Here is a 26,626-nt window from a genome sequence, read left to right on the forward strand (position 1 = left end):
CAAGACTGCACACATCATAGTCCTAGGGGAGGTTCTGATGAGGTCGTACAATGCATCCGGCTCCACAGGCCACCACGGCTTCCAGCCGCTCAGCCTGCTTGGCCTCTGACACTGACAGCGTCTTACCAGACTGCAACTGCTGAACCCAGCGTAGACCAGTCCAAAGCATAAAACTGCTGCACACCGCAGCCCAAATACCTAGGGCAGACACCTCAAATATCTTTTTGAGACAGACCTCCAACTTCCTGTCTTGCATATTCTTCAGCGCAGCTGAACCAGCCACGGGAATAGTTGTCTTCTTCGTAACAGCCAACACTAAGGCATCCACCTTTGGCAGCCACAACAAGTCCGCTCTGCTAACTTTCAGACCAGTGTCCGTAGTCTCCCACTCCCAGAATACAAGCTTCTTTACCGACTTACAGAAAGAAAAAGCCTTTGCTGGACCTCATAAACCCTCTATGACAGGATCCTCCTCTTCATGATCAGAATCTTCTTGTGGCTCCTTGATCCTAAGCTCCTTCAGAACATATAGGGCTATAACTCCTCTCTGTGGAAAAGATGAACCACCTTGGGATCATCTAAATCCACAGTTGGGGCTTGTCCTTGGCCCTCATCTGAGCCTTGATGATCCAAAGAAGAGTCCACCTCTGCCAGAGGCTCCCCTACCTCTGACTCTCCCGAGGGCTCGCTTGCGACCTCCAAATGCTTGGGCTGACTCAGGACTCACTGAACCCTAGTAAACTCACAAAGCTCGTGCCAATCTGGGCCGTTTTGAAGGACAAGGATCCTTCGGCCCCTCGTGCACAGAAAATGGCAACCCGCTGCCTTCCTAGCAAGATATGCCTTGTAGAGCAGAAGCACAAAGTCTGAAGAAAACCTTGCTGGATCCTCAGGATCCTCTACCAGGAGGTCCACATCCTCCCCAGACAGAGAATCCCGAGCCCCTTGGGCCTCCAAGGGTCTCCTGCCAGGTGGGGGAAGGGATTCTTTTCCCCCTGCAGCCTCAGCCACTGCTGCCAGCGAATTCAAAATGGCCGCCTTTCCTGCGTGCACCAGGAAGGGATCAGCTGCAGCCTTGGCCTCACCCACAATCCCTGTGGTGCCCCGATGCCTCCCTGATGCTTTCCCCAGTGTTCCTGCAGTGCCTCTCCCTCGGAGAGGTAGCGGGAACAAAGGCCGGTCTCAGCGAACCATTTGCACGGCTGCTGGGCAGCATGGCTCCTGTCGCGTGCCTGCACCACCGCTGAGAGGACGCTGAGATAAAAATAAAAACGCCTTGCTGGGCCACCTGCTCCTTACCCCACCGTGCGAACAGAGCGCCCCAATGGAGAAGCCAATGAAAAGGAAACTACTTTTTTTTTTTTTTTTAACTCAAACCTTTAAGAGAAAACCGAACAGACTACTTTCCTGAAGCTTAGCAGCAGGCTCCAGGCATCCTCGTGGGGGGGTGGGAAATGGCACCACCAGTTGTTGACCCCCAACGGCGAAAAGGACTGAGCCAAAAAGGGTTCCCAACCCCCTGCTCGTCCACCTTAAGACCAGAAGGGATGGCTTCACAAGGACCTGCCAACCTTCTGGGAGGTACTCTTCACTCCTAAAACTTTGCCTAAATTTCTTTTTCTTTTAATTTTTAAACTAATCCTCAGAATGCAGGTTTTGCACCACCACCATCTGCTGGAGACAGAGAAATACTGAGTGACTGCAGGTGGCACATCAGGTTATTTGCCAGTGTCAGCGAAACTTTCTCTGTCTCCATCTGCTGGAAGGGAGGCAAAACCCAGGAGTCTGGACTGATCTGGGTAGAAAGATTTGCATGCACTGCCTCCATCGTATTCAAATCTATCTCATGCATATTCATTGTAGATATCCTAAAAACCTGGCCTGTTTGTGGCACTCGAGGACTGGAGTTCGTCATCTCTGCCCTATCATATAGGTTTTGCTAAAATCCCATTCTATTAGAGCCAGATATATATTAATCATCCTATATCTGAGCATCAATATTTTATTTACAAAAAAAAGAATGTTTAGGATAAAGGAAAACAACACAAGCTTATTCCAACACCTGCATAGTTTGTAAATATATAAAACACACATTTTACCTTCTGTAAAAAGTAACTTTGAAAGTTCATGAAGTTGTTGGTCTTCACAATATTTGGACAACTCTTACAGCAGAACATGCGAGTAAAAAGTGACTTCATGGCTGGAGGGCCCGTCCAGGTACTGACCATTGAATTAGCAATCTATGGTATTAATGTAAACATAGAAAATAACATTATCCCGGTGTAAATAATGTTAGAGTGAAAAGCACACAAATGCATAGTTACCACTAAAACATAAAAGCTTTAGAGTGACGAATTTCAAGCTATTTATCTATGGCATCAATCTCATCCCAATATACTAAATATTAAGACTATTTTAACATTTGCCTCTTTCCATTCCCTTCAAGAAGCAACTTTCTCGTTCTCTTAGCATCTCTATGTATAGAAAGCCTGAGTGTGCCCTCTTGTGGAAATCCTGGATTAAAAATGATCTAAGAAATGAATAAATCACTAGACCTGTGGTTCCCAACCCTATCCCGGAGGCACACCTGACACATATGCAAGAGATATATTTGCATGCACTGAACATACACTGATTGCAAATCTATCTCATGCATATTCAATGTTGCTAGCCAGACAACCAAACTGAGTGGGTGTGACCAGGGTCATTGGAACAGGCAAGCAAGGTGGGCACCCACCCACCCATGGTGCCAACCTAGGGGTGTGTGAGGGCATCACGATGCTGATTCTCCTGCTAGCGCCACTAAATCCAAAGTATGCTGCAGCATTACACAGGGCTAGACTGGCTAGCTGCATCAACATTGGCTGGAAGTGGCAAGAACATGAAAAAGATGTGTCTTCATAAAGGGACACTTGTCACCCTGCAGAGATGCAGCATCTTCTTGGGGGGATTTTCTGCTGCCCCCCACTTTTAGGCCACCAAACAGCCCATACTGCTCCTAGTTGTTCCTCCAGACTTGAGTTGGGAAACACTGCACTAGACAGAGAAAACAGTGAATGGCTGCCTACTGGAAGAGAACAATGCCTCCTAAGAATGTAGCTATCTGTACTAAATGCATGATCAGCTGATTGCTGATGTATGATTATGGAGTGCTATAAGTTTATAGGGATCCTATTTGGATGAAAGAGATGTGTAAATCCACATTCTTTTTACCTTTTAATTCAGGTATTAATTAAGAACATAAGAACATAAGAAATTGTCATGCTGGTGTTTCCAACAGAGGCCAAGTACCCAAATACCAAGAAGATCCCATGCTACAGATGCTATTAATAGCAGTGGCTATTACCTAAGTAAACTTGATTAATAGCAGTTAATGGACTTCTCCTCCAAGAACTTATACAAACCTTTTTTGAACCCAGCTACACTAACTGCACTAACCACATCCTCTGGCAACAAATTCCATAGCTTAATTGTGCACTGAGTGAAAAAGAATTTTCTCCAAATAGTCTTAAATGTGCTACTTGCTAACTTCATGGAATGCCCCCTAGTCCTTCTGTTATCCGAAAGTGTAAATAACCGATTCACATCTATTCGTTCAAGACCTCTCATGATCTTAAAGACCTCTATCATATCCCCCCTCAGCTGTCTCATTCCTTGTACCTGAAGAATGGAAGGTGACCAATGTAATCCCGATATTTAAAAAGGACTCCAGGTGTGATTTGGAAACTACAGACCGGTGAGAGCCTGACTTCAGTGCTGGGAAAAATCATGGAAACTTTTATTAAGAATAAAATCACAAAACATTTAGATAGACATAGTTTAATGGGACACAGCGAGTATAGATTTACCCAAGGGAAGTCTTGCCTCACAAATCTACTTTTTTTTTTTTTGAAGGGGTGAATAAACATGTGGCAAAGGTGAACCGGTAGATGTGGTGTATTTGGATTTTCAGAAGGCATTCAACAAAGTCCCTCATGAGAGGCTTCTAAGAAAACTAAAAGTAATGGGATAGGAGGCAATGTCCTTTTGTGGTCTGTAAACTGGTTAAAAGACAGGAAATAGAGAGTAGGATTAAATGGTCTGTTTTCACAGTGGAAAATGGTTAACAGTGGAGAGCCTTAGGGATCTGTACTTGGACTGGTGCTTTTTAATATATATATAATAATCTGGAAAGGGGTTTGACGAGTGAGGTGATCAAATTTGCAGATGACACAAAATTATGCAGAATAGTTAAATCTCAAGCAGATTGTGATAAATTGCAGGAGGACTTTGGAAGATTGGGCATCCAAATGGCAGATGAAATTTAATGTGGACAAGTGCAAGGTGATGCATATAGGGAAAAATAAACCTTGTTATAGTTACACGAAGTCAGGTTCCATCTTAGGAGTTAACACCCAGGAAAGAGATCTAGGTGTCATAGTGGATAATATATTGAAATTGTCTTGCTCAATTTGCTGTGGTGTTCAAAAAAGCAAACAGAATGTTAGGAATTATTAGGAAGGGAATGGCAAATAAAACGGTGGATTTCATAATGCCTCTATATTGCTCCATGGTGAGACCACACCTTGAATACTGTTTGCAATTCTGGTTGTTGCATCTGAAAAAAGATATAGTTGCACTGGAGAAAGTGCAGAGAAGGGTGACCAAAATAAAAAGGGGCATGTAATGGCTCCCCTATGAGGACAGGCTAAAGAGGTTAGGACTTTTCAGCTTGGAGAAGAGATGGCTGAGGAGGGACATAATAGAGGCAAAATCAAGAAAGGACTTGAACAGGTTTTTACTGAAGAGGATGTTGGGGAAGTACCTGTAATGGAGAAGGTTTTCATGGGTAATGATTCAGATGGACTGAATCAAATCATGGTGAACATAGAAGATGTGGTAGGCCTGATTGACAAACTGAAGAGTAGTAAATCACCTGGACCGGATGGTATACACACCAGAGTTCTGAAGGAACTAAAAAATGAAATTTCAGACCTATTAGTAAAAATTTGTAACTTATCATTAAAATCATCCATTGTACCTGAAGACTGGAGGATAGCAAATGTAACCCCAATATTTAAAAAGGGCTCCAGGGGCGATCCAGGAAACTACAGACCGGTTAGCCTGACTTCAGTGCCAGGAAAAATAGTGGAAAGTGTTCTAAACATCAAAATCACAGAACATATAGAAAGACATGGTTTAATGGAACAAAGTCAGCATGGCTTTACCCAGGGCAAGTCTTGCCTCACAAATCTGCTTCACTTTTTTGAAGGAGTTAATAAACATGTGGATAAAGGTGAACCGGTAGATATAGTATACTTGGATTTTCAGAAGGCGTTTGACAAAGTTCCTCATGAGAGGCTTCTAGGAAAAGTAAAAAGTCATGGGATAGGTGGCGATGTCCTTTCGTGGAATGCAAACTGGCTAAAAGACAGGAAACAGAGAGTAGGATTAAATGGACAATTTTCTCAGTGGAAGGGAGTGGACAGTGGAGTGCCTCAGGGATCTGTATTGAGACCCTTACTTTTCAATATATTTATAAATGATCTGGAAAGAAATACGACGAGTGAGATAATCAAATTTGCAGATGACACAAAATTGTTCAGAGTAGTTAAATCACAAGCAGATTGTGATAAATTGCAGGAAGACCTTGTGAGACTGGAAAACTGAGCATCCAAATGGCAGATGAAATTTAATGTGGATAAGTGCAAGGTGATGCATATAGGGAAAAATAACCCATACTATAATTACACAATGTTGGGTTCCATATTAGGTGCTACAACCCAAGAAAGAGATCTAGGTGTCATAGTGGATAACACATTGAAATCGTCGGTTCAGTGTGCTGCGGCAGTCAAAAAAGCAAACAGAATGTTGGGAATTATTAGAAAGGGAATGGTGAATAAAACGGAAAATGTCATAATGCCTCTGTATCGCTCCATGGTGAGACCGCACCTTGAATACTGTGTACAATTCTGGTCGCCACATCTCAAAAAAGATATAATTGCGATGGAGAAGGTACAGAGAAGGGCTACCAAAATGATAAGGGGAATGGAACAACTCCCCTATGAGGAAAGACTAAAGAGGTTAGGACTTTTCAGCTTGGAGAAGAGACGACTGAGGGGGGATATGATAGAGATGATTAAAATCATGAGAGGTCTAGAACGGGTAGATGTGAATCGGTTATTTACTTTTTCGGATAGTAGAAAGACTAGGGGGCACTCCATGAAGTTAGCATGGGGCACATTTAAAACTAATCGGAGAAAGTTCTTTTTTACTCAACGCACAATTAAACTCTGGAATTTGTTGCCAGAGGATGTGGTTAGTGCAGTTAGTATAGCTGTGTTTAAAAAGGGATTGGATAAGTTCTTGGAGGAGACGTCCATTACCTGCTATTAAGTTCACTTAGAGAATAGCCACTGCCATTAGCAGTGGTAACATGGAATAGACTTAGTTTTTGGGTACTTGCCAGGTTCTTATGGCCTGGATTGGTCACTGTTGGAAACAGGATGTTGGGCTTGATGGACCCTTAGTCTGACCCATTATGGCATTTTCTTATGTTCTTAGGTTAATGTAACTCAGTTATTTACTCTCTCAGATAATAGAAGGACTAGGCACACCATGAAGTTAGCAAGTAGTTCATTTAAAACAAATCGGAGAAAATTATTTTTCACGCAACGCATAGTTAAGCTTAATGCATAGTTAAGCTCTGGAATTCATTGCCAGAAGATGTGGGTATGGCAGTTAGTGTAACTGGGTTTAAAAAATGTTTGGATACGTTCCTTCAAGAAAAGTCCATAAACTGCTATTAATCATCAAGGAATAGTAGCCTGGGATCTATTTAATGTTTGGGTATTTGCCAGATATTTGTGACTTTGACACAGGATGCTGGGCTTGCTGGACCCTTGGTCTGACCCAGTATGGCATATCTTATGTTCTTAAATAAACCTCCTGGCAGTCTCTGATACATCAGATTTGTAAGATACAAATCTCGCCTGTGTTTTCTCTTTACAGACTAAAACAGTTTTAATTTCAGATTAACTACATTAAAAGCACTTGGTACATGACTCAGGAAGGCTAGGTGTCAGGTCTGTGTGAGAACTTTGGTGGCATTAGACTAATTTTGAAGCATCTACATGCACCATCTGCAAGCTTTCTGTCACTGTTTCTGCTGCATGATCTCACCTTGGCAAGACAGAAGCACGCCAGCATTCGCACTCGGTAGAAGCACTGCTCCTGTTCCAGTATGTCAGTCAGTGCCAACCGTGATGCTGGAGTGGGGAAGCTTTCGAGCGCTAAAATGGATTCTTCCTGAGCAACCACATCTCTTTCATAGCGTAGCTGGTACTGCCACATGAAATCAGCTTGATCAAACCCCACCTTCCTTAGCACAGCCATATCCGGATCTATTCTTATCCAGAGCAAGGGGGAATCGACACTAAAAGGGGAACGTGCAAAAAGTTCAGTCTATATAAAGCCAATGCATTGCAAACATGAGTTTTATTTGGTAAGGGCTCAACCCGCACAAACGTGAACCTTAGAAAAATTTCCAGCAGAAAACCATTTCTATCATTGTAGAATAAAAAATGATGGTAAATGTAAACAAGGACAAGTGTGAATATAATGCGTTTGCTTGCTGTAAATGGGGTTCTCTGTAGACAGAATGATGGTTCTGAACAGATCCATTTCTCTACTTCAGTAAAGGTTTACTACTGAGAATGCTGCCTCGTGAGCTCCTCAGTCCTTTGCAGAGCTTAGCGTTAATTAAGTAATCAACTCTCCCGGGAGGACGGCAGGTATTAAGCATGGTATCCAGCTAAGGAGAACCCCATTTACGGTAAGCAAACTTGCTTTTTCTGTCATCAAGCAGGGCTGAATTAACCATGATACGTGGGGAGTTCTAAATTTAGGATTGCGTAATGGGCACTTACTTACGGCTAACCCTGTGGAGAGTGGGCTACTGGATGAACAGTTTCCACAAAACTGCCTGCCCAAAGCTACCGTCACTTTTTGACAGACTGTCTAGACTGCAGTGGGACATGAAGGTATGAACTCACAACCAAGTTGCAGTTTTGCAGATGTGTTCAAAGGGGATAGCTCTTAGGTGAGCAATCTAAGTAGCCATGGTTCTTACTGATGAGCCTTGACAGTCTGTATTCTGAAGGCCAGTCAATGCATAATATGCAAGATACAGGTCACTAGTTAGTTGGATAAAGTACATTTTCCAACTGCCATGCCTAGTCTGAGAAGCCTGCAATATGGTTGAGTTTTCCTGAGTTAATAGACTAAGGCTCTCTTACAGTCTAGCAAATGGAGGATCTTCTCTCCTTTGTACGCATGGAGTCTTGGAAAGAATGTGGGCCGGCAAAACAATAGCTTGATTCAAGTGAAAAACAGAAGCCACTTAAGGTAAAAACTTAGAATAAGGGGCGGATTTTCAGAGCCCTGCTCGCGTAAATCCGCCCAAAACCGGGCGGATTTACGCGAGCAGGGCCCTGCGCGCCGGGAAGCCTATTTTACATAGGCCTCCCGGCGCGCGCAGAGCCCCGGGACTCGCGTACGTCCCGGGGTTCTCGGAGGGGGGCGTGTCGGGGGGCGGGGCCGGAGCGCGCGGCGTTGCGGGGGCGTGTCGACAGCGTTTTGGGGGCGGGTACGGGGCGTGGCTACGGCCCGGGGGCGTGGCCGCGCCCTCCGTACCCGCCCCCAGGCCGCGGCCCGGCGCGCAGCAGGCCCGCTGGCGCGCGGGGATTTACGTCTCCCTCCGGGAGGCGTAAATCCCCCGACAAAGGTAAGGGGGGGGTGTAGACAGGGCCGGGTGGGTGGGTTAGGTAGGGGAAGGGAGGGTAAGGTGAGGGGAGGGCAAAGGAAAGTTCCCTCCGAGGCCGCTCCGATTTCGGAGCGGCCTTGGAGGGAACGGGGGGAGGCAGCGCGGCTCGGCGCGCGCAGGCTATACAAAATCGATAGCCTTGCGCGCGCCGATCCAGGATTTTAGTGGATACGCGCGGCTCCGCGCGTATCTACTAAAATCCAGCGTACTTTTGCTTGAGTCTGATGCGCAAGCAAAAGTAGGCTGATCGCGCTTCTTTTAAAATCTACCCCTAAGTGTAGAGCACCACTCTAAAAAAAAAACCCAACCCAAAAACAAAACAACTGGAGGTATGGAGAGTATGAAACGAATGCCTGTAATTTGCTGTCACTTCTACCCGAAGTAATAGTGACTAAGGACACCACCTTCCACGCAAGAAACTTCAAAAAGGCTGACTCCATTGACTCGTAGGGAGGCGTCATCAGTTGTGATAAGACAACATGGAGATCCCATGGCACAGGAGATTTCACAACTGGAGCCTTTGTAGGCCACAAACCCTTCATAAATTTTGATACTAAAGGATGAAGGGAGATTTGATTTCTTTCTACTTGAGGGTGGTAAATGGCAATAGCACTAAGGCGCGCTTTCACTCATTATATACTGAGACCCAATGAAGAGAGGGAGAACAAGTACTGAAGCAGGTCCTTGGAAATAATAAGTGTTTATTTTGATGAATCAGTCTTTGTAGGTAGGTCTGTGGGTAGAGCTACAGGCTCCTCATACCATATGTCCCAAATATCTTTTTTTGCTGAAATCTGCTAATAGGATAATAGAAGTTAAGCCTTTTTATTTCTCAGTATTTGTCCACTAAAAGTCAAATGTATTTATGGACAAGTCATACCTCAAAGGTTTATTTCCATTTTATATTACAAAAAAAAAAAAAAAGAGTCTGTGAACTGCATCACCCCTACAACTGAATTATCCTAATGACTAAAACAGAAACATGCAAACGACAGAATTCTGTATGAATACAAAAGTTAGATTTAGGGCCCTACGTACTAAGCATTTGTCTCAGACACAAAATGGAAAAATATCTTTAGAACATCTGATATACAACAAAGAACCTGAATGTTCAGGCTTTATGATGTGTATATCCATTTATGCTGAAGTAAAAGCAGCCATAAAAATACATGGAAGTTCAATAAGAAGTTTGCAGATGAGGACAGAATCAACTTTTTTTTAAAAAGGGCATAAAAAGTAGTTGTGCTCTACTTGCTGAATACAACAGCGAAACAAGAGAGAGACAGAGACACGCATAAGGAATAAGTTACCAGACTGAAGTATAAAACATAATTTTCATGTTTGCAAATAAAAAGGGATCAGGTTCCAACTACTGTCAAGAAGAATCTTGAAAGATGGCTCATGTCAACGTTTTATTTATTTATTTTTGTTTCTCAAAGCATCATTTTGGGCATGGGGTTCGGAATATGGTCCTTTGTTAACCAGGCTTGCTTCCTATATGTTTACACTGCAGTGTTTCTGTGCTCCTTCATAGGAACACATGTTGCCAAAAGAATACGGCTGAAGAAAGATTAGTTTGACAGAACTTCTTTAAATTCTATTTATAATTGAAACATTTAAAACATTTCAGCATAATGGTGGATGTAGTCCACTTCTTGTGGACATGGTTAGATTATTCCTTTGCTCTTTGCTTCTTGGTCTGAATGGGTTGAGCCTGGGATTCGACCATACAATAAGTCCAGAAATTAGGAATTATATTGTGTTAACGCTGACACCTAAAATGTAGAAAAAAATCCCAACCAAATATGAAATATTTTCATTCTGTGCACTCACTGAAAAAGAAATAGCAGCAATTGGCATATCACGGTATACTGTTTGCACAGTATAATTGTTTTAATGCCATACAAAAGATCTAATGCTGTACAACTGTCCATACAATTATGATTTCTAAGCAAATTTCCACTGTTTCAGATAAACTACATCCTTAGGAATTAACTTACTCCATTGCAGAAAGATCCATATCTACTTCTTCCCCATTCATAAGTGGAATCTTTTTCTTCTTATTTCTGTATTTAGAAAGAAGCCACACAAAGATTTCAAAAACTTGCATAATAAATGCTTCAGAATTTTATGTTCCACTACAATCATTCTGATTGGCTAAAACACAAGGCGTTAATCCCATGGAAAAGACCTGGTTTTTTTGTTTTTTTTTACTGAGTCAGGAATGTCAATAGCGACTGCTGCTTTTCTAAAACTAGTATGAAAAATAAATACATCATCTCTGGGCCAAATTGTTGTGGCACAGAAGATGCAGGTTAGAGTCTCCTGCCTGAACACACCTGCAGGGCCGAGACGCTGCTGCGGAGGTGATGTGCTTGAGTCTGAAAAGGAAGGGAAGGAGGTTGCTGTTGCCGCAAGCCCTGCTGATACTGAGGGGAAAGCAGCGGAGGAGAGTTCCTCTCCAGCTGGTGAGAGAAGCTAATGCAGACTGCTTGGGGAGAAGGGCAACCTTAAATTTCACCAGAAAGGGCATTAATTATGAGGAATGCCCTTGTCCACTAAGTATTGTTTAATTAAATAGTATTCTTCTCACATCTACCAGGACAGTACATTTTTTATATGCATCACTTTCCTTTGTGAAAGCCATGATGTTAAAAAAAAATTAAAAGATTGCAAAGAATTTCCATTATCTATCAACTCTGCATCACACCTGAATGTGAAGGGTCAGTAAGTATCTCAGGCTAATAACATTATGGGGCGGATTTTAAAAGGCGCGCGAATAGCCTACTTTTGTTTGCGCTCCAGGCGCAAACAAAAGTACGCTGGATTTTAGTAGATACGCGCGGAGCCGCGCGTATCTGCTAAAAACCTGGATCGGCGCGCGCAAGGCTATCAATTTTGTATAGCCGGCGCGTGCCGAGCCGCGCAGCCTACCCCCGTTCCCTCCAAGGCCGCTCCGAAATCGGAGCGGCCTTGGAGGGAATCCTCTAACGCCCTCCCCTCACCTTCCCCTCCCTTCCTCTACCTAACCCACCCCCCCGGCCCTGTCTACACCCCCCCCCTTACCTTTCTCCGGGGATTTACGCCTCCCAGAGGGAGAAGTAAATCCCCGCGCGCGAGCGGGCCTCCTGCGCGCCGGGCCGCAACCTGGGGGCGGGTACGGAGGGCGTGGCCACGCCCCCGGACCCCCCCCGGGCCGTAGCCACGCCCCCGTACCCGCCCCCAAAACGCTGCCGACACGCCCCCGAAACGCCGCGACGACCGGGCCCGCCCCCCGACACGCCCCCCTCGGAGAACCCCGGGACTTACGCGAGTCCCGGGGCTCTGCGCGCGCCGGGAGGCCTATGTAAAATAGGCTTCCCGGCGCGCAGGGCCCTGCTCGCGTAAATCCGCCCGGTTTTGGGCGGATTTACGCGAGCAGGGCTCTGAAAATCCGCCCCTATTTGTTATTTGCATTACATTCCTCTTTGCTCTGTCTCCGGCTTCCTCTCGGCCTCTTTCTGTTCTTTGCCCATCCCCATTACCTGTTTTTTGTACTTTCTACCTTTTAGTTCGGATGTGAACCAGTATGATGTTCCCTACTAATGTCGGTATATAAAAGCTTTAAATAAATAAATAAACAAACCTACCTTCTGCTTTTTGAATGGCAGGGTATATCATGTTTCAAACTGTTTTCCTCAATTTGCAGAGTGTGGTTGAAAGACCCATCCAGTTCTTGCACAGTTACTTTAAGTGGGCCCTTTCAAGGGGAAAAATATATGCATTTACAATCATAGAGAGATCCATGGCATGTAAACATAATTATTAGAGAGATTTATGAAGCCAAAGTAGTGCAATATTTTAAATTAAAAATGTTATATCATGCATTACAAGTGCTTTAGCTCGCGATAACAGGGAATAGTACGCATTAAATAACGCATCGTATGTAATCCTTAAAATTTGCAAATGAGCATGCAAATAAGGAAAAATTGTGCAAACGAGGGTCCCCTATTGTGCTGAATTCCCTGTGAATTCAAATTTTGGGATCTCCCTCACACACACACACCTATTAAAAAAAAAAACCCTTTATTACTAGATTGGCCTTCCAGGATCCACCATGTCAGGAGGCTGTTTACTGGTAATGGCACACTGGATGCTTCAGGCAGCAAATCTAGAGCACCAAGTGGAAAGGGAGGTAGACATGACACCTAGGGAAGTACCAGCACTGGGGGCAGAGCAGCAACCATAACAGGTGAGGCAGCAGGTGCTACTTCCAGGACTGCCAGGCAGGAGGCTCAGCAGGGAGTGCATCTTTCGATCCCGCACTACATTAATGGGTCAAGAGGTACCGCTTGAGCACTCAAGACATAATAGATCTATATGAGGACCTCAAAGCTAACCTGGATTCTGATACAGAAAGGTCCCATTCCGTACCAGTGCTTATAAAATTGTTGTCCTCTCTGCATTTCATGACTTTGGGTTCTTTCCAAACAACTGTTGGGGTTGTAGGGGGAAATCCACAAGCATTGTTTTCCAGGTGTTTACACTAGGTACTAAAAACTGTATGCTGCTGCATTCATACATGCATAAACTTTCCTAGTGGAAGACAGGACTTGCTGGCCTTGAGGAGGGGTTTCTATGCCATGGCACAGTTCCCCCATGTTCTGGGAGCTATAGAATGCACTCATATATCCCTTTCCCCACTTCATAACAGGGAGGAGACCTTCTGCAACCAAAAACTCTTCCACGCCATCAATGTGCAAGTGGTGTGTGATGCTCAAATACACATTCTGAATATTGTGTCCATGTACCTGGGAACTACACAATTCCTGTCTCCATTGGAAATCAGCAATTTTCAAACATTTTGAGGAGGGCAGGTATGGCCATGATTGGCTACTAGGTAAGAGCTGTGCCTCATTTTCTAAACTCCAGCTATGTGTTTATTGCTAATGACTGGTAGGTTGGTGTCTGCCTTGTTGGTATGCACTTCTGTAACATGATGTATGCCAACCTTGTATCTACACATAACTGGTTGTGCCAGGCCTCAATCAGGCTAAAGCATGCAGAGCAGAGCAAATCTTGAATGGCTGCAGGATTGAGGTTCCAAAAATGACAGCATGTGAGAAAACTATATAGAGTAGATTCTCCATCTTGTAGGAACCACCAAAAATCCTTGTGCCGCAAATTCATCTGTCCCGATTACCTAGGTCCCAACCATTCCATCATGCACTGCTCAATGACAGTCAATATGATAACGAACAGTGATTCTCTTGTCTCCCTCATCTATCAACTCCTGCTTGCCACCTTGTTCTTTAACAGGGCCATTAGATCTTGGAGCCTATCTGCTACTTGTTCGCTGTCCCTCTTGATGCCACTGTGTCTGGAGATCCTCTGTGCAATTTGCTTCCAAATGGCACTCTTTGCTGCCTTGGATGTTTTAGCTGCCTAGTTCCCAAACATGGGGTAATTTGCAAGGAACCCCTGGATGAGAAGTTCATAATCTTCAGTGCTGAACTTAAATGCTCAAAGCCACTGCCTGCTCACTGCCTGAGGATTGGATTGCCACTTCCAGAGGGGTAATGTCACTCCCTTCCTCATTCCCAGCTCACCGGCCTTCCTCCCTTCCCTCCTGCTCTGGCCGCTGTCCCACCCTCTGTGTCTCTCTCTGGGCCTGCCTTGCTTAACTCCTCCCTCCAGAGTCTCCTGTCTACGCCCCTAAACCTTTTTCCTCCTCACCCTATCTCTCCCCTCCTTCCTGTCTCTAATCCTCTGCCTCTCCTCTCTCCTACCATTTTCCTCTCTGCCTCCCCTATTCTCCTCATTCCCCCCCTCTTGTCAAACCCAACTCACTTCTTTCATGCTCCATCTTCACACCTCTCATGCACACACACACTCCTCTCTTCTACTCTCTACACAAAAAAAGAGACAAAATAAAATAACGTGAGACACAATAAAATGCGTGAAATGATAAAATACTGCACGGCATGATAAAATGGCATGTAATCTGTTAATTTACTGCGAAACATGCAAGTCTTAAAATTATTCTCACCATTACCCTTTTTTTTTTTAATTTCATATACGATAGCTGCTATACCATGTGATATCTTTTTTTTTTACTTTGGATAAGTAAATCTAGGCCTGTGTTTGTTTAATCTACTCATTTCCATTTTGTATTTATGCTTTATTAATATATATTTACTATACATTTAATTTATATTGAAACATTTTTAATCATCATGTAATAGTCAATCAGTACTTAAAGGGAGGAAAGAAAGAGAGAAATCTTTTTTGCTTGAAAAGGTACTTTAGCTCTAAAGCAGGACAAAGGAGCACAATGAAAGAATAAAAAAGGGAGAAAAGAAAATTCCAGGGCTTTGCTGCAGGAACAGTTTAAGATTTAATTACAACAGGCCAAGAAGACTAGCTTCTCCTGGAGAGAGAGAGAATTAAATAGTAAGCTAGCGCTGAGCAGGCAGGAGTTTATTCTGGGGTGGGGGGAGGGAAGGAGAGAGAAGAGAGTTCCCTTGAACGAACAGGGGTTTTTTGTGCCCTGGCTGCAAAGAAAGAGAAGACTGAGTGGAGCAGAGCCCTCTGAAACCAACGCAGCCAGGTCTGCACTAGAATTTAAAATGGAGGACTGGATTCAAATTCTCCAGGAGGGACCAAAGGCAATTACAGGAAAGTCTCATAAGGAGCCAGCTTTCCTGGGATGGTGCAAGGAAGGAGCTTGAAGCAGGGCTTGCTCTTGTAACCTCCAGAATACTAAAGCCACAGCCAGAGAAGGGCTCGGGATGCCTGGACGAGGAGAAAGTACAGTAACTTACGCTCTGAAAGTACAGTGACTTACGCTCTGAAACCTCCACACCCACCTTCAAAAAGAAACTCAAAACCTGGCTCTTCCTCCAAGCATACCCCCAATCATCATCATCACCTACTAACACCCTAATCCTACCACCCTCTCGTACTAACACCCCCTCCACAGGACCTACACCCACACCTTCTAAGGAAATACAAACCCCACACCTTACCTCCAGCACATAATTTTTGTCACTTAACGCAACCGCACACACCTCCACACCTCAAGTACTGAGCCTCTACGCGCTTAAACAATTTTGTATATAGCATAATGTATATATCAATAATCACCCGACCCTTGTACATATTTTCTCCTTATGTACCAGTTTCTCCCTCCCCTGCCCCCTCCTCTGTCTCGATCACCCCTCCCCCACCTTCCACAAGTTATCTAGTTTTTTGCTCTGTTTTCTGAGCTTATGTTTTACACTGTTTCTTGTAAAGGCTTTGCCTATATATCCTTGTTGTAAGTTATCTGTAAACCGGCACGATGTGCAAACGGCTGCCGGTATATAAAATTAAATAAATAAATAAATAAATAAATAAACAAATAACTAACCCTGTGAAGCACCAAACTGAAGTTTACCCTCCAGGAGCACAAAGACTGGGAGATTAAAAAAAAAAAGTAAAAGAGAGAAGGTCAGTTTGGCCAAGGCTGACCAGGATCATCCTGAAGATGGCACTACAGGGAAGCCTGGAGAAGCGTCAATGGAGCCAGTGACAACCAAAGCCAACCAGTATTATCCCACAGCATGGCCTGTGGAAGGCATGACAGGCAGCCCTAAAAATGGGCCAAAGAAACTGGAAACTGCTCTACTGGAGAAGAATAAGAAAGGCCTGTGAAGGGACTAACAAGTACACATGACCCAGATATAAGGGAGCTCATGGTGGGGCCTGGCGGAATGGATTTCCATGGGAGGACAGGGATCTCATGTGCTGCTGCGAACTGGAGAGCAGCAGTGGCTTAGCATGGCTAACCCATTCCTCAAGGGCAGCATGACACAGGAAGCAGCGGGGCTGAAGCCACAGCAAGAAGGAGAGGAAAATGCTGAGGTAGAAGTAGATGCCATGAGTCCCAATCTCCAGCAGGTACAGGAAGAGCCAGACCGGATTCAGGAAAACTGGGCCGCTACCCATCAGCAAATGGAAGATACTAAGAAGGCCAGGAGTGAAGATAAAATGGAGATCTCGGAGGTCCAGCTCAGACAGGACAAGCTGCAACTTGAGACTTGTGAACTGGACATTCTGGGGACTGGGGCTCTGGAGTTAACCAGGGTGGGTCAACCAGAGAACCAAGAGAAGTTGGGGTTGTACAGGTAACCTTTAGATAAAAACCCAAAAGGTTGTGGGGGAAGGTACCTCGATAAAAGCTGAAAGCACCCTAGGCAAAGGGAATCTTCCAGGGGTTAAAGGGCATTCCCTAGTTTAGGACCTCATAGCCTAAGACAGGCAGGAGTCAGAATTGGAAAGAGAAAGTCCCAAGTTAAGACAGGACCCTAAAGCAAGCATAGTGGGTTCCTACTGCAGGACATAGCCCTGGGAGGGGCAGAAGCTCAATTGGGCAAGACTGAATTGAGGGGGAATGTATGTGCCAAAGTGCACCCGAGAAACCCTCAGAACACCTTAAAAGACCAGTCCTAGCTGTGTGGTCCCGATCCACCTTAAGCATGTCAGTTCCCCTGAGGAGGAATATAGCTTAGGCTCAGTGGAGAGCAGACAGAAGCCCTGGAAGAAGAGGAGAAAGCAGTTCCTACAAAGGTAACTGATCTATTGCGGTATATTTGAGGAGTAGTGCTGAGGTAAGCAGCTTCTGTGATTCGTTTGGCTGTAAATAATAAAGTCTGTATAAAGGACAAATGGAGTCCAGATTGGAATCTGTCCTCTAGTCAGCCACAGACCACTCATACTGTGCCACACTGCCATTTGGATGCCCCATCTTCCAGTCTCAAAAGGTCCTCTTGCAATTTATCACAATCTGCTTCTGATTTAACTACTCTGAATAATTTTGTGTCATTTGCAAATCTTATCACCTCGCTCACTGCTCCCTTTTCCAGATCATTTATAAATATATTAAAAAGCACCAGTCCCAGTAGGCACTCCACGGTTTACCTTTTTCCAATTGTAAGGCTTGAAGGGGATGTGGATTCTTAGTACCGAAGTGTGGCTGGCGCTGCCTAGTGGGCAAACTCATGGGATCCGTCATCTGATGGAGAAGCCTGAAGGCAGGACCGGATGGAGCTTCGCCTATACCAGCCACCTTCTCTGCAGGTTGAGCTCTGGAGTTCTAGTGGCCGGCAGGGCTTAGGTGGGTCCCTAGGGCAGTCTGGAGGCGAATCCAAGGTCTGGGCAGGCAGCAAACAGCCACAGATCGAGGTGCACGGCAGACAGCAGTAACGGAAAACAGGCTAGAGGTTGGGGCAGGCGGCAAGTCCAAAGCCAAGGTCGAGTCCAGGAAGCCAACCGAGGGAACAAGGAATAACAGATGAAACAAGGATAGGTGACCAGGAGGACAAGGGATGGAGAAGGCAAGGCAAAACCAAGGAACAAACAATGAAAAGCACGGACGAAGAAACAGACAAGGCAAGAGACAAGCACAACAGAATAGCAACACGCACTGAACACAAGGACCAGGGGATCTGTTGCTGAGGCACTAAAGTGACATCATCTGAGGACACGGCAGGGATTTTCCTGCTCCATCCCCTTTAATAGCAAGGCCTGAGTGCACACACGCCTTAGGGAGGCCTGGTAGGCACGACGGCTGGTGGCGTTCTCTGCTGCAGAGATAGGTTCTGATTATGGTGGCAGCGTCCGGGACCAGGGGGACAGCGTGGCAGCGTCGGAGGTTAAGTGCAGCAACTTGCGGGGCCGTCCTGCAAGCTGCCAGACATGACACCAATGAGAAAAAATGGCTAATTTACTCGTACTCACGATTTCCTATCTTTTAACCAGGTTGCAATCCACAAAAGGACATTATCTCCTATCCGATGACTTTTTAATTTTCTTAAGTCTTTCATGGGGGACTTTCACAAATGCCTTCTGAAAATCCAAATACACTAAATCTATCGGCTTACCTTTATCTATATGTTTATTAACCCCTTAAAAAAAAAAAGTTGCAGATTTGTGAGGCAAGACATCCTTTTGTGGAAATCCATGCTATGTCCCATTAAACCATGCCCATCTATATGCTCTATGATTTAGTTCTTTAGAATATTTTCCACAATTTTTCCTGGCATGAGTAAAAAATGTTGGTTCAGGTATCATAGTAAATCACGGCAGGTAAAGACCAAAATGTTCCATCTGTGCAATAAGGCCTTCAAGGTTGTAGCTGAGGGTCCATGCAGGTTACCTCTATACAGAAAAGCTACTGCAAGCTACCCCAGTGCTTCATTTCTATACTATTGCCACTAGGGATCCTCTATATTTATCCCATGCTCTTCTGAATTCTGTCACTGTTTTAATCTCTACCTGCTCCGGAAGGGCATTCCAAGCATCCTCCATCCTTTCTGTGAAAACATATTTCCTGATGTTGTTCCCAGGTCTACCCTCCTGGAGTTTCATTCCCCCCTCTCCTCCTAGCATTCCTAAATTGCATATCTCTTAGTGTCTTCATTTTGTACATATGTATATATTTAAAAAAAAAAAAAAATCTCGTTGATTATTTAATGCAAATTTCCCCTTGTTATTCACTCCCTCATTTATTCATTTGTTAACTTGTTTCATTTGTTCTATGTAAAGCGCCATGCCTGGCGTTTGTTTTTGTTACACTGTGAACCGATGTGATATCCTGGATGAATGTCGGTATATAAAAATTTTAAATAAATAAATAAATAAATATGCCCCTCTTGTGCATTTTTCATATCTTTGAGGTATTTAAATATCTGTATCATATCCCTCCCATCTCTCCTCTTCTCTAGGGTTTACATATTTAGGCCCTTAAGTACAGATCCTGCACCAGTTTGTTTCCTCTCCCTGGATCACTTCTATCCTCTCCATATCCTTTTTAAGATATGGCCTTGAGAACTGAATACAGTAGTCCAGGTAAGGCCTCACCCGAGACTTGTACATGGGTATTATTACCTACTTTTTCCCACTAGTTATGTCTCTCTTTGTGCAGCTTTGCATACCTCTGGCTCTAGTCACTGCTTTGACACACTACTTCACCTCCTTTAGATGATCAGCATTTTTGGGTACTTGCCAGGTTCTTATGGCCTGGATTGGCCACTGTTGGAGACAGGATGCTGGGCTTGAAGGACCCTTGGTCTGACCCAGTATGGCATGTTCTTTTGTTCTTATCACCCAGAGGCCTCTCTCACAGTCTGTTCTCATAAAGAAACTGTTACTGGTTTTTCTTCCTCTATCCCAGCAATGATATACAATACATCTTCTTCTCATGTGACAAGTTAAAAATGTTCAAGCAATGCATATATATAGTTCCAATATATTTTCATCTAAAAACCTAGCTTTGCCTCTCATTACCTATATTTAACACTTGATGCACAATATAAAATATGTACAGTAAGATTTTTTTTATTTGTATTATTCAGGATATCAAGGTACTTCACTTTCAGCTTACATCTCCATATAATATTATTGAAAATGTTTTATGTTTTAAGTACATTGTACAAATTATTTTATATATTTAGATTTAGCTCCTGCTTTTTTCATTGATAGGTCAAGACTAGTTATATTCAGGTACAGATTCCCTGGCCCCAAGATCAGTCTTGACTTGATAGCAAGAGACTGCCTCGATCAATTGCGAACATTGGCATAACCTCGAACAATATGCCAATGTTCGCAGTTATTGACATAACTGTGAACATTGGCATATTGCCTCGATCAATATGCGAACATTGGCATAACAGGAACTGCACTGGCCTGGTTCAAAACATTCCTTGGGAACAGAGGCTACAAGGTTAAAATCCACAATAAAGAATCCCTTCGTCATCCTTCCTCCATAGGAGTTCCCCAGGGTTCATCCCTGTCCCCCACGCTATTCAATATTTACCTTCTTCCACTATGCCAGTTATTAACCAAACTGAACCTAAAACACTTCTTATATGCCGACGATGTCCAGATAGTAATTCCAGTTAAAGAATCCATCACAAAAACATTGGAATTTTGGGAAAACTGCCGTCATGAAATCAACTACCTCCTCACCAGCTTAAACTTAATACTAAATTCTTCAAAAAGTGAATTCCTTCTCATATCCCTGGAAAACAGTAACATCACGACGAATCCACCAGCCATCCTTCACATCTCCAAAGCAAGAGACCTAGGAGTTATTATTGATAATCGTCTAAACCTAAAATCTTTTATTAACCAAACAACTAAAGACTGTTTTCATAAACTGCATGTCCTGAAAAGAATAAGACCTCTCTTTCACTTTCATGATTTCAGAACGGTTCTGCAAGCAATAATCTTCTCTAAGATAGACTACTGTAACTCTATCTTATTAGGTCTCCCCTCATCCTACACCAAACCTCTTCAGATGGTCCAAAACACGGCAGCCAGAATATTGACAAACACGATGAGAAAAGACCACATATCTCCAATTCTCAAAGACCTACATTGGCTGCCAATTCACTTCAGAATCATTCATAAGTCCATTACCATTATCTATAAAGCCATCCATCACCATGCTACACTCAACCTACAAATCCCACTCAGAAAACACACCTCCACCAGACCCATCAGAGAAGCTTACAGAGATTCACTTCAAGTTCCACACATCAGAATTTCTCAACATATAACATTTAGAGACCGGGCCTTCTCTACAGCAGGACCATCGCTATGGAAATCCATTCCACCGGATCTTCAACAGGAACCGTGCCTTCTAACTTTCAGAAAAAGGCTTAAGACGTGGTTGTTTAAGCGTTTCCAGAACCCAACTGAACCTTAATTCACCAACAACCACAGTCAGACATTCTTTGATCATTGTAAACAATTGCTCTCTTTGATCATTGTAAACAATTGCTCTCTCCGTTAAAATCCTCTAGCCTTTCCTTCTTCTCCCAGTTTTGAACATCCCTGTTTTATTGTAACTGCTGAGTTTCTCTTCAGTTTATTTGCTGTTTACACCCCTTGTTAAATGTAAACCAGCATGATGTGATCATTATCGTGAATGCCGGTATAGAAAAACACTAAATAAATAAATAAAATCAAACAATTATATAGGATATCTTGGACCCCACTGAGGTCTTACTGTATTAATTCATGCAATAAGACTACAGTGTCCCTGGTACCTTCTCCCATCCCTGGTGTGTCCAAAGAAACAGATGTAAGCAGAAAAGGACCATTTGATCCATCTCAGACTTCCCATTTGTGCTTGCCTTCTATACTATTATTCAATCTGTGGTCTACTCCCCCCTTACATGCTAACATGGTAAATGTTGGCAGATAAAGATAAAAGTGGCTCATCCAATCTACCAGCAAAGTGTTTAGGGATGTAACTGCCGCTCTGTGCAGGTTACCCTATGGGTAAGGAAGCCCCATCCAAGCCTTAAAAACATGTAAAAGACAGACTTCCCCTTTCCAATTTTATTTAATCATTCATTCTTGAGATACCACAGAGGGCCTGCCCTGGTCATAGAAGCCTGACAGCCATCAGGAGTGAATGTAATCAAACTACAATGAAGTAATGTAAACAGATAGCTAAACCATATGTTAACTATAAGATATGCCTAGATGGAGCCCTTGAATGCACCACTGGCTGGTTGCAGTTACCGCTCTGTGCAAATTACTCCCATGCAGAAATGTTTCACCAAAAGTTATCATAGGTTATCCCAGTTCTTCATTTTCTTCCTCGTCACTAGGGAATTTCTGATAATCTTTCTCTCTTTTGAATTCCATTACCATTTTTGTCTTTACCACCTCCTCTGGGAGGCCATTCCAGGCATCTATAAGAAAATTGGCTCTTACCTGAAAATTTTCATTCCTGTAGAACCACGGATCAGTCCAGGGTTTTGCTTCCCCTCCAGCAGATGGAGACAGAGAAAGTTCTGCCAGACTCTGCCATATATACCTGGGTGCCATCCACAGTCTGTCAGTATTACTCAGTGTCAAAGCAGTATGGCCCAACAAACTAACTATATACAGGAACCATAAACTGAACCGGATCACTAACCCCAACTGTGACCCGAACCCATGAAACCAGGTAAATGAGACTGAATTGTAGACTAGAAATAAACAAACATCAAACGAGCGGACTCTCCCTTATTTCTCTGCTTCAGAACATGTCAGTATCAAACGGGCGGGATTCTGGACTGATCCGTGGTACTACAGGAACGAAAATTATCAGGTAAGAACCAATTTTCTTTTCCCTGTACGTACCCGGATCAGTCCAGACTCCTAGGATGTACCAGAGCTCACCTACCTGGGATGGGATCCAGAGAGGCCCGCTCTCAGCACGCCTGCACTGAAACTACCCGCCTCCAGAGCCTGAACATCTAGATGGTAATGCCTTGCAAAAGTATGCAATGATTTCCATGTAGCCGCTCTACAAATCTCCTGTGGAGAAATCTGTTGACATTCTGCCCAAGAAGCTGCTTGCGATCTAGTAGAATGCGCACGAAGGCCAACAGGCAAGGGTTTACCACACAGCAAATACACAGAATTAATCGCTTCCTTCAGCCAACGGGTCTTGGACGCCATATTACCTCTTTTTGGGCCACTCCAGAGAACAAAGAGGTGATCGAGACCTGAAAACTATTAGTGACTTCCAGATAACACAACAGAGTTCTGCGAACATCCAACTTCCTCAAGTCCTTAGAGAGTGAATCCAACCTATCCAGATTGGAAAAAGACGGAAGCTCCACCGATTGATTCAAATGAAAAGATGACACCACCTTTGGAAGAAAGGAAGGCACCGTTTGCAAAGACACACCAGAATCTGAAATCCTCAAGAAGGGTTCCCGGCACAACAAAGCTTGAAGCTCGGAAACTCTACGAGCAGAAGAAATAGCCACCAGAAAGACTACCTTCAACGTGAGATCTTTCAACATTGCCCTCTTCAGAGGCTCAAAGGGCGGCGAACACAAAGCCGTAAGGACTAAGTTTAGATTCCAGGACGGACAGGGCGAGCTTACCGGTGGACGCAAATGCTTCGCTCCCCTCAGGAAACGATAGACATCAGGATGAGCAGCCAACAGAGCACCCTGTATGGGACCACGCAAGGAACCAAGTGCCGCCACCTGGACCTTCAAGGAACAACACGACAAGCCTTTTGCTAATCCCGCTTGAAGGAAACACAAGCTTTCTGAAATGGACGCGCGAGTAGGTACGATCCCCCGATCTACGCACCAAGACTCAAATACCTTCCAGACACGAACATAAGATAAAGAAGTCGAGGTCTTTCGAGAATGCAACAGGGTAGACACCACCACATCGGAATAACTTTTGCCCTTTAAACGCCGCCTCTCAAAAGCCATGCCGCTAGACAGAAGTGATCTTCCAGGTCAAAACAGACGGGCCCCTGATGAAGAAGGTTCGGAAGGTATGGAAACCACAGGGGATCTTCCACCGCTAAGTTGACTAAGTCCACAAACCACGGACGACGCGGCCACTCAGAAGCCACCAATATCATCTCGGTCGGGTGGTTCTCTATCCTCCTGAGCACCTTGCCTATTAGAGGCCAAGGAGGAACACGTAAAGTAGTACGGACTTTGGCCAGGGCAGAGCCAGCGCATCTACTCCCTCTGCTCCTGTCTCTCTGTGTCAAGCAAAGAAGCGCGGAGCCTTGGCATTCTTGAACGTCACCATCAGATCCATGCACGGGGTGCCCCATCTGTCGCAGATGAATTGATAAGCCTTGTCCGCCAACTTCCACTCTCCTGGATCGAGAAGATGCCGACTTAAGAAATCCGTGTGAACGTTGTCAACCCCGGCAATGTGAGATGCCGCTATACTGACCAGATTCTGCTCCACCCAGGCGATTAACAGGTGAGCTTCCGCAGCAACTGGCTGGCTCTTTGTTCCGCCCTGGCGATTGATGTAGGCCACCGTGGTGGCATTGTCTGAAAGTATCCTGACCAATGTCCCCTTGACCAGCGGGAGAAACGCTTCCAATGCCAGCCATACCGCTCTGGTTTCTAGACGATTTATTGACCACCAGGACTCCTCTGCCAACCAGCATCCCTGGACTGACTTCCGCAGACAAACCGCTCCCCAGCCGGAAAGACTGGCATCCATGGTCACCACCGTCCAATCTGGTAAAACTAATGGGACCCCCTCGACTCAGATTGTCCGAGATTAGCCACCACTCCAAACTGGATCAAGCGGATTCGGTCAGCGGCAGGAGCAGGTGAAACTATTCTGACATCGGGTTCCAACGGGAAAGTAAGGCTGATTGCAAAGGCCGCATGTGAGCGAAGGCCCAGGGAACCAATTCCAGCGTAGAGGTCATTGAACCCAGCACCTGCAAGTAATCCCATACCTTCAGGGAGTTCTTGGACAATAAACGCCTCACTCGGCCTTGTAATTTGTCAATGCGGTTGGACGTTAAGAAAATTCTCCCCTGCCAAGTGTCGAACAAAGCCCTCCAAAATGCCAATGATTGGGAGGGTATTAGCTGACGTTTGGTCAAGTTGACCATCCAGCCAAGTTTCCTCAATAGCTGCAGCACCCGCTTCTGACTTTGTCTGGATTAGCCAATCGTCCAGGTACGGGTGAACTAACAGACCCTCTCTGCGCAACTGCGCCACTACTAACATCATTATCTTGATGAACATCCTGGGTGCCGTCGCAAGACCCCTCCCCTGTTCATTGTATTTTCAATCTTTCAGTTGTAATGTAAATCGGTATGATGTTTGCACACTAATGCCGGTATATAAAAATCTTAAATAAATAAATAAATAAATAAGGACGAAGGGTAGAGCCTGAAACTGATAGTGCTGACCCAGGATGGAAAATCTCAGAAACTTCTGATGATCTGGCCTGATCCCGATATGCAGATACATCTCCTTCAGGTCTAGAGATGCCAGAAACTCTCTCGGCCGAACCGAGGCAATGACGGACCTCAACATCTCCATCCGGAAACGAGGTATTCGCAAACATCTGTTGACTCGTTTTAAGTCGAGGATGGGCCCTGAAGGAGCCTTCTTTCTTTAGCACGACGAAGTAAATGGGTAATGGCCCCTCCTTTGGGCTGAAGACAGAACCGGAACAATGGTGCCGAGATCGATTAGGTGCTGCAATGTCTGCCTTACCGCACGACACTTTGTGGCATATCCACATGACGAGACCAGAAACTGAGGCCGCGGCCAGCGTGTGAAATCTAAAGCGTAACCATATTTTATCACAGAAAGTACCCACAACGTTTCTGTTGTGATTTTGGCCCATTCCTCATAGAAGAGAGACAGCCTGCCTCCCACTACTGGAACCGAGGAATGGACCGGCCGCCCATCATTGTGAAGACTTTCTGGCTGGGTTAGACTGGGTGTTAACTGGTCTCCCGAAATGTCACCCCCGAAAGGACTAAGGCCACGACTGCTGTCTGGCAGAATTCTGACGAAAAGAAGGCATGGATGTACGGGGCGCTCTTGCCCGACGACCTCCCCAAAACCGAGTTCTAGAAGCAAAAGCCCCTCTGGACCTTGGTTTGTCTTCTGGCAACCGATGAATCTTATTCTCTCCCAGGGACTGGATCATATCCTCTAGTTCTTTTCCAAAAAGCAACTTGTCCTTAAAAGGCAAGGAACCCAACTGGGACTTGGAGGAAACATCCGCCGACCAATTCCTCAACCATAACAACCTCCGGGCTGAAACAGCTGAGACCATAGATCGAGCCGACGTCCGTAGCAGGTCATAAAGTGCATCCGCACTATAAGCAACCACCGCCTCGAGGCGTGCTGCTTGACGAGCTTCTTCTTCAGACAAAGATTCATTTGCCTGTAGCTGTTGTACCCAGCGAAAACTAGCTCTCAACGCAAAATTGCTACACATTGCAGCATGGACACAGAGTGCAGAAACCTCAAAGATCTTTTTAAGCTGCAATTC

General features: G+C 44.6%; 1 protein-coding gene across 2 annotated transcripts in view; it reads right to left on the minus strand.

Moving 5' to 3' along the window:
* Positions 1 to 26,626, minus strand: part of TAF2 (TATA-box binding protein associated factor 2) — a 316,921-nt gene that overhangs the window by 116,025 nt on the left and 174,270 nt on the right. For both annotated transcript variants that reach the window (XM_029591949.1, XM_029591950.1), the window contains 4 exons: positions 12,433 to 12,542; positions 10,804 to 10,869; positions 7,162 to 7,414; positions 2,100 to 2,240 (listed from right to left, as the gene is read on the minus strand). In XM_029591949.1, coding sequence (XP_029447809.1) covers positions 2,100 to 2,240; positions 7,162 to 7,414; positions 10,804 to 10,869; positions 12,433 to 12,542 — 570 coding nt within the window. The remainder of the gene's footprint in view (positions 1 to 2,099; positions 2,241 to 7,161; positions 7,415 to 10,803; positions 10,870 to 12,432; positions 12,543 to 26,626) is intronic.

Source organism: Rhinatrema bivittatum, chromosome 2, assembly GCF_901001135.1.
Source record: "Rhinatrema bivittatum chromosome 2, aRhiBiv1.1, whole genome shotgun sequence".
Classification (NCBI taxonomy): domain Eukaryota; kingdom Metazoa; phylum Chordata; class Amphibia; order Gymnophiona; family Rhinatrematidae; genus Rhinatrema; species Rhinatrema bivittatum.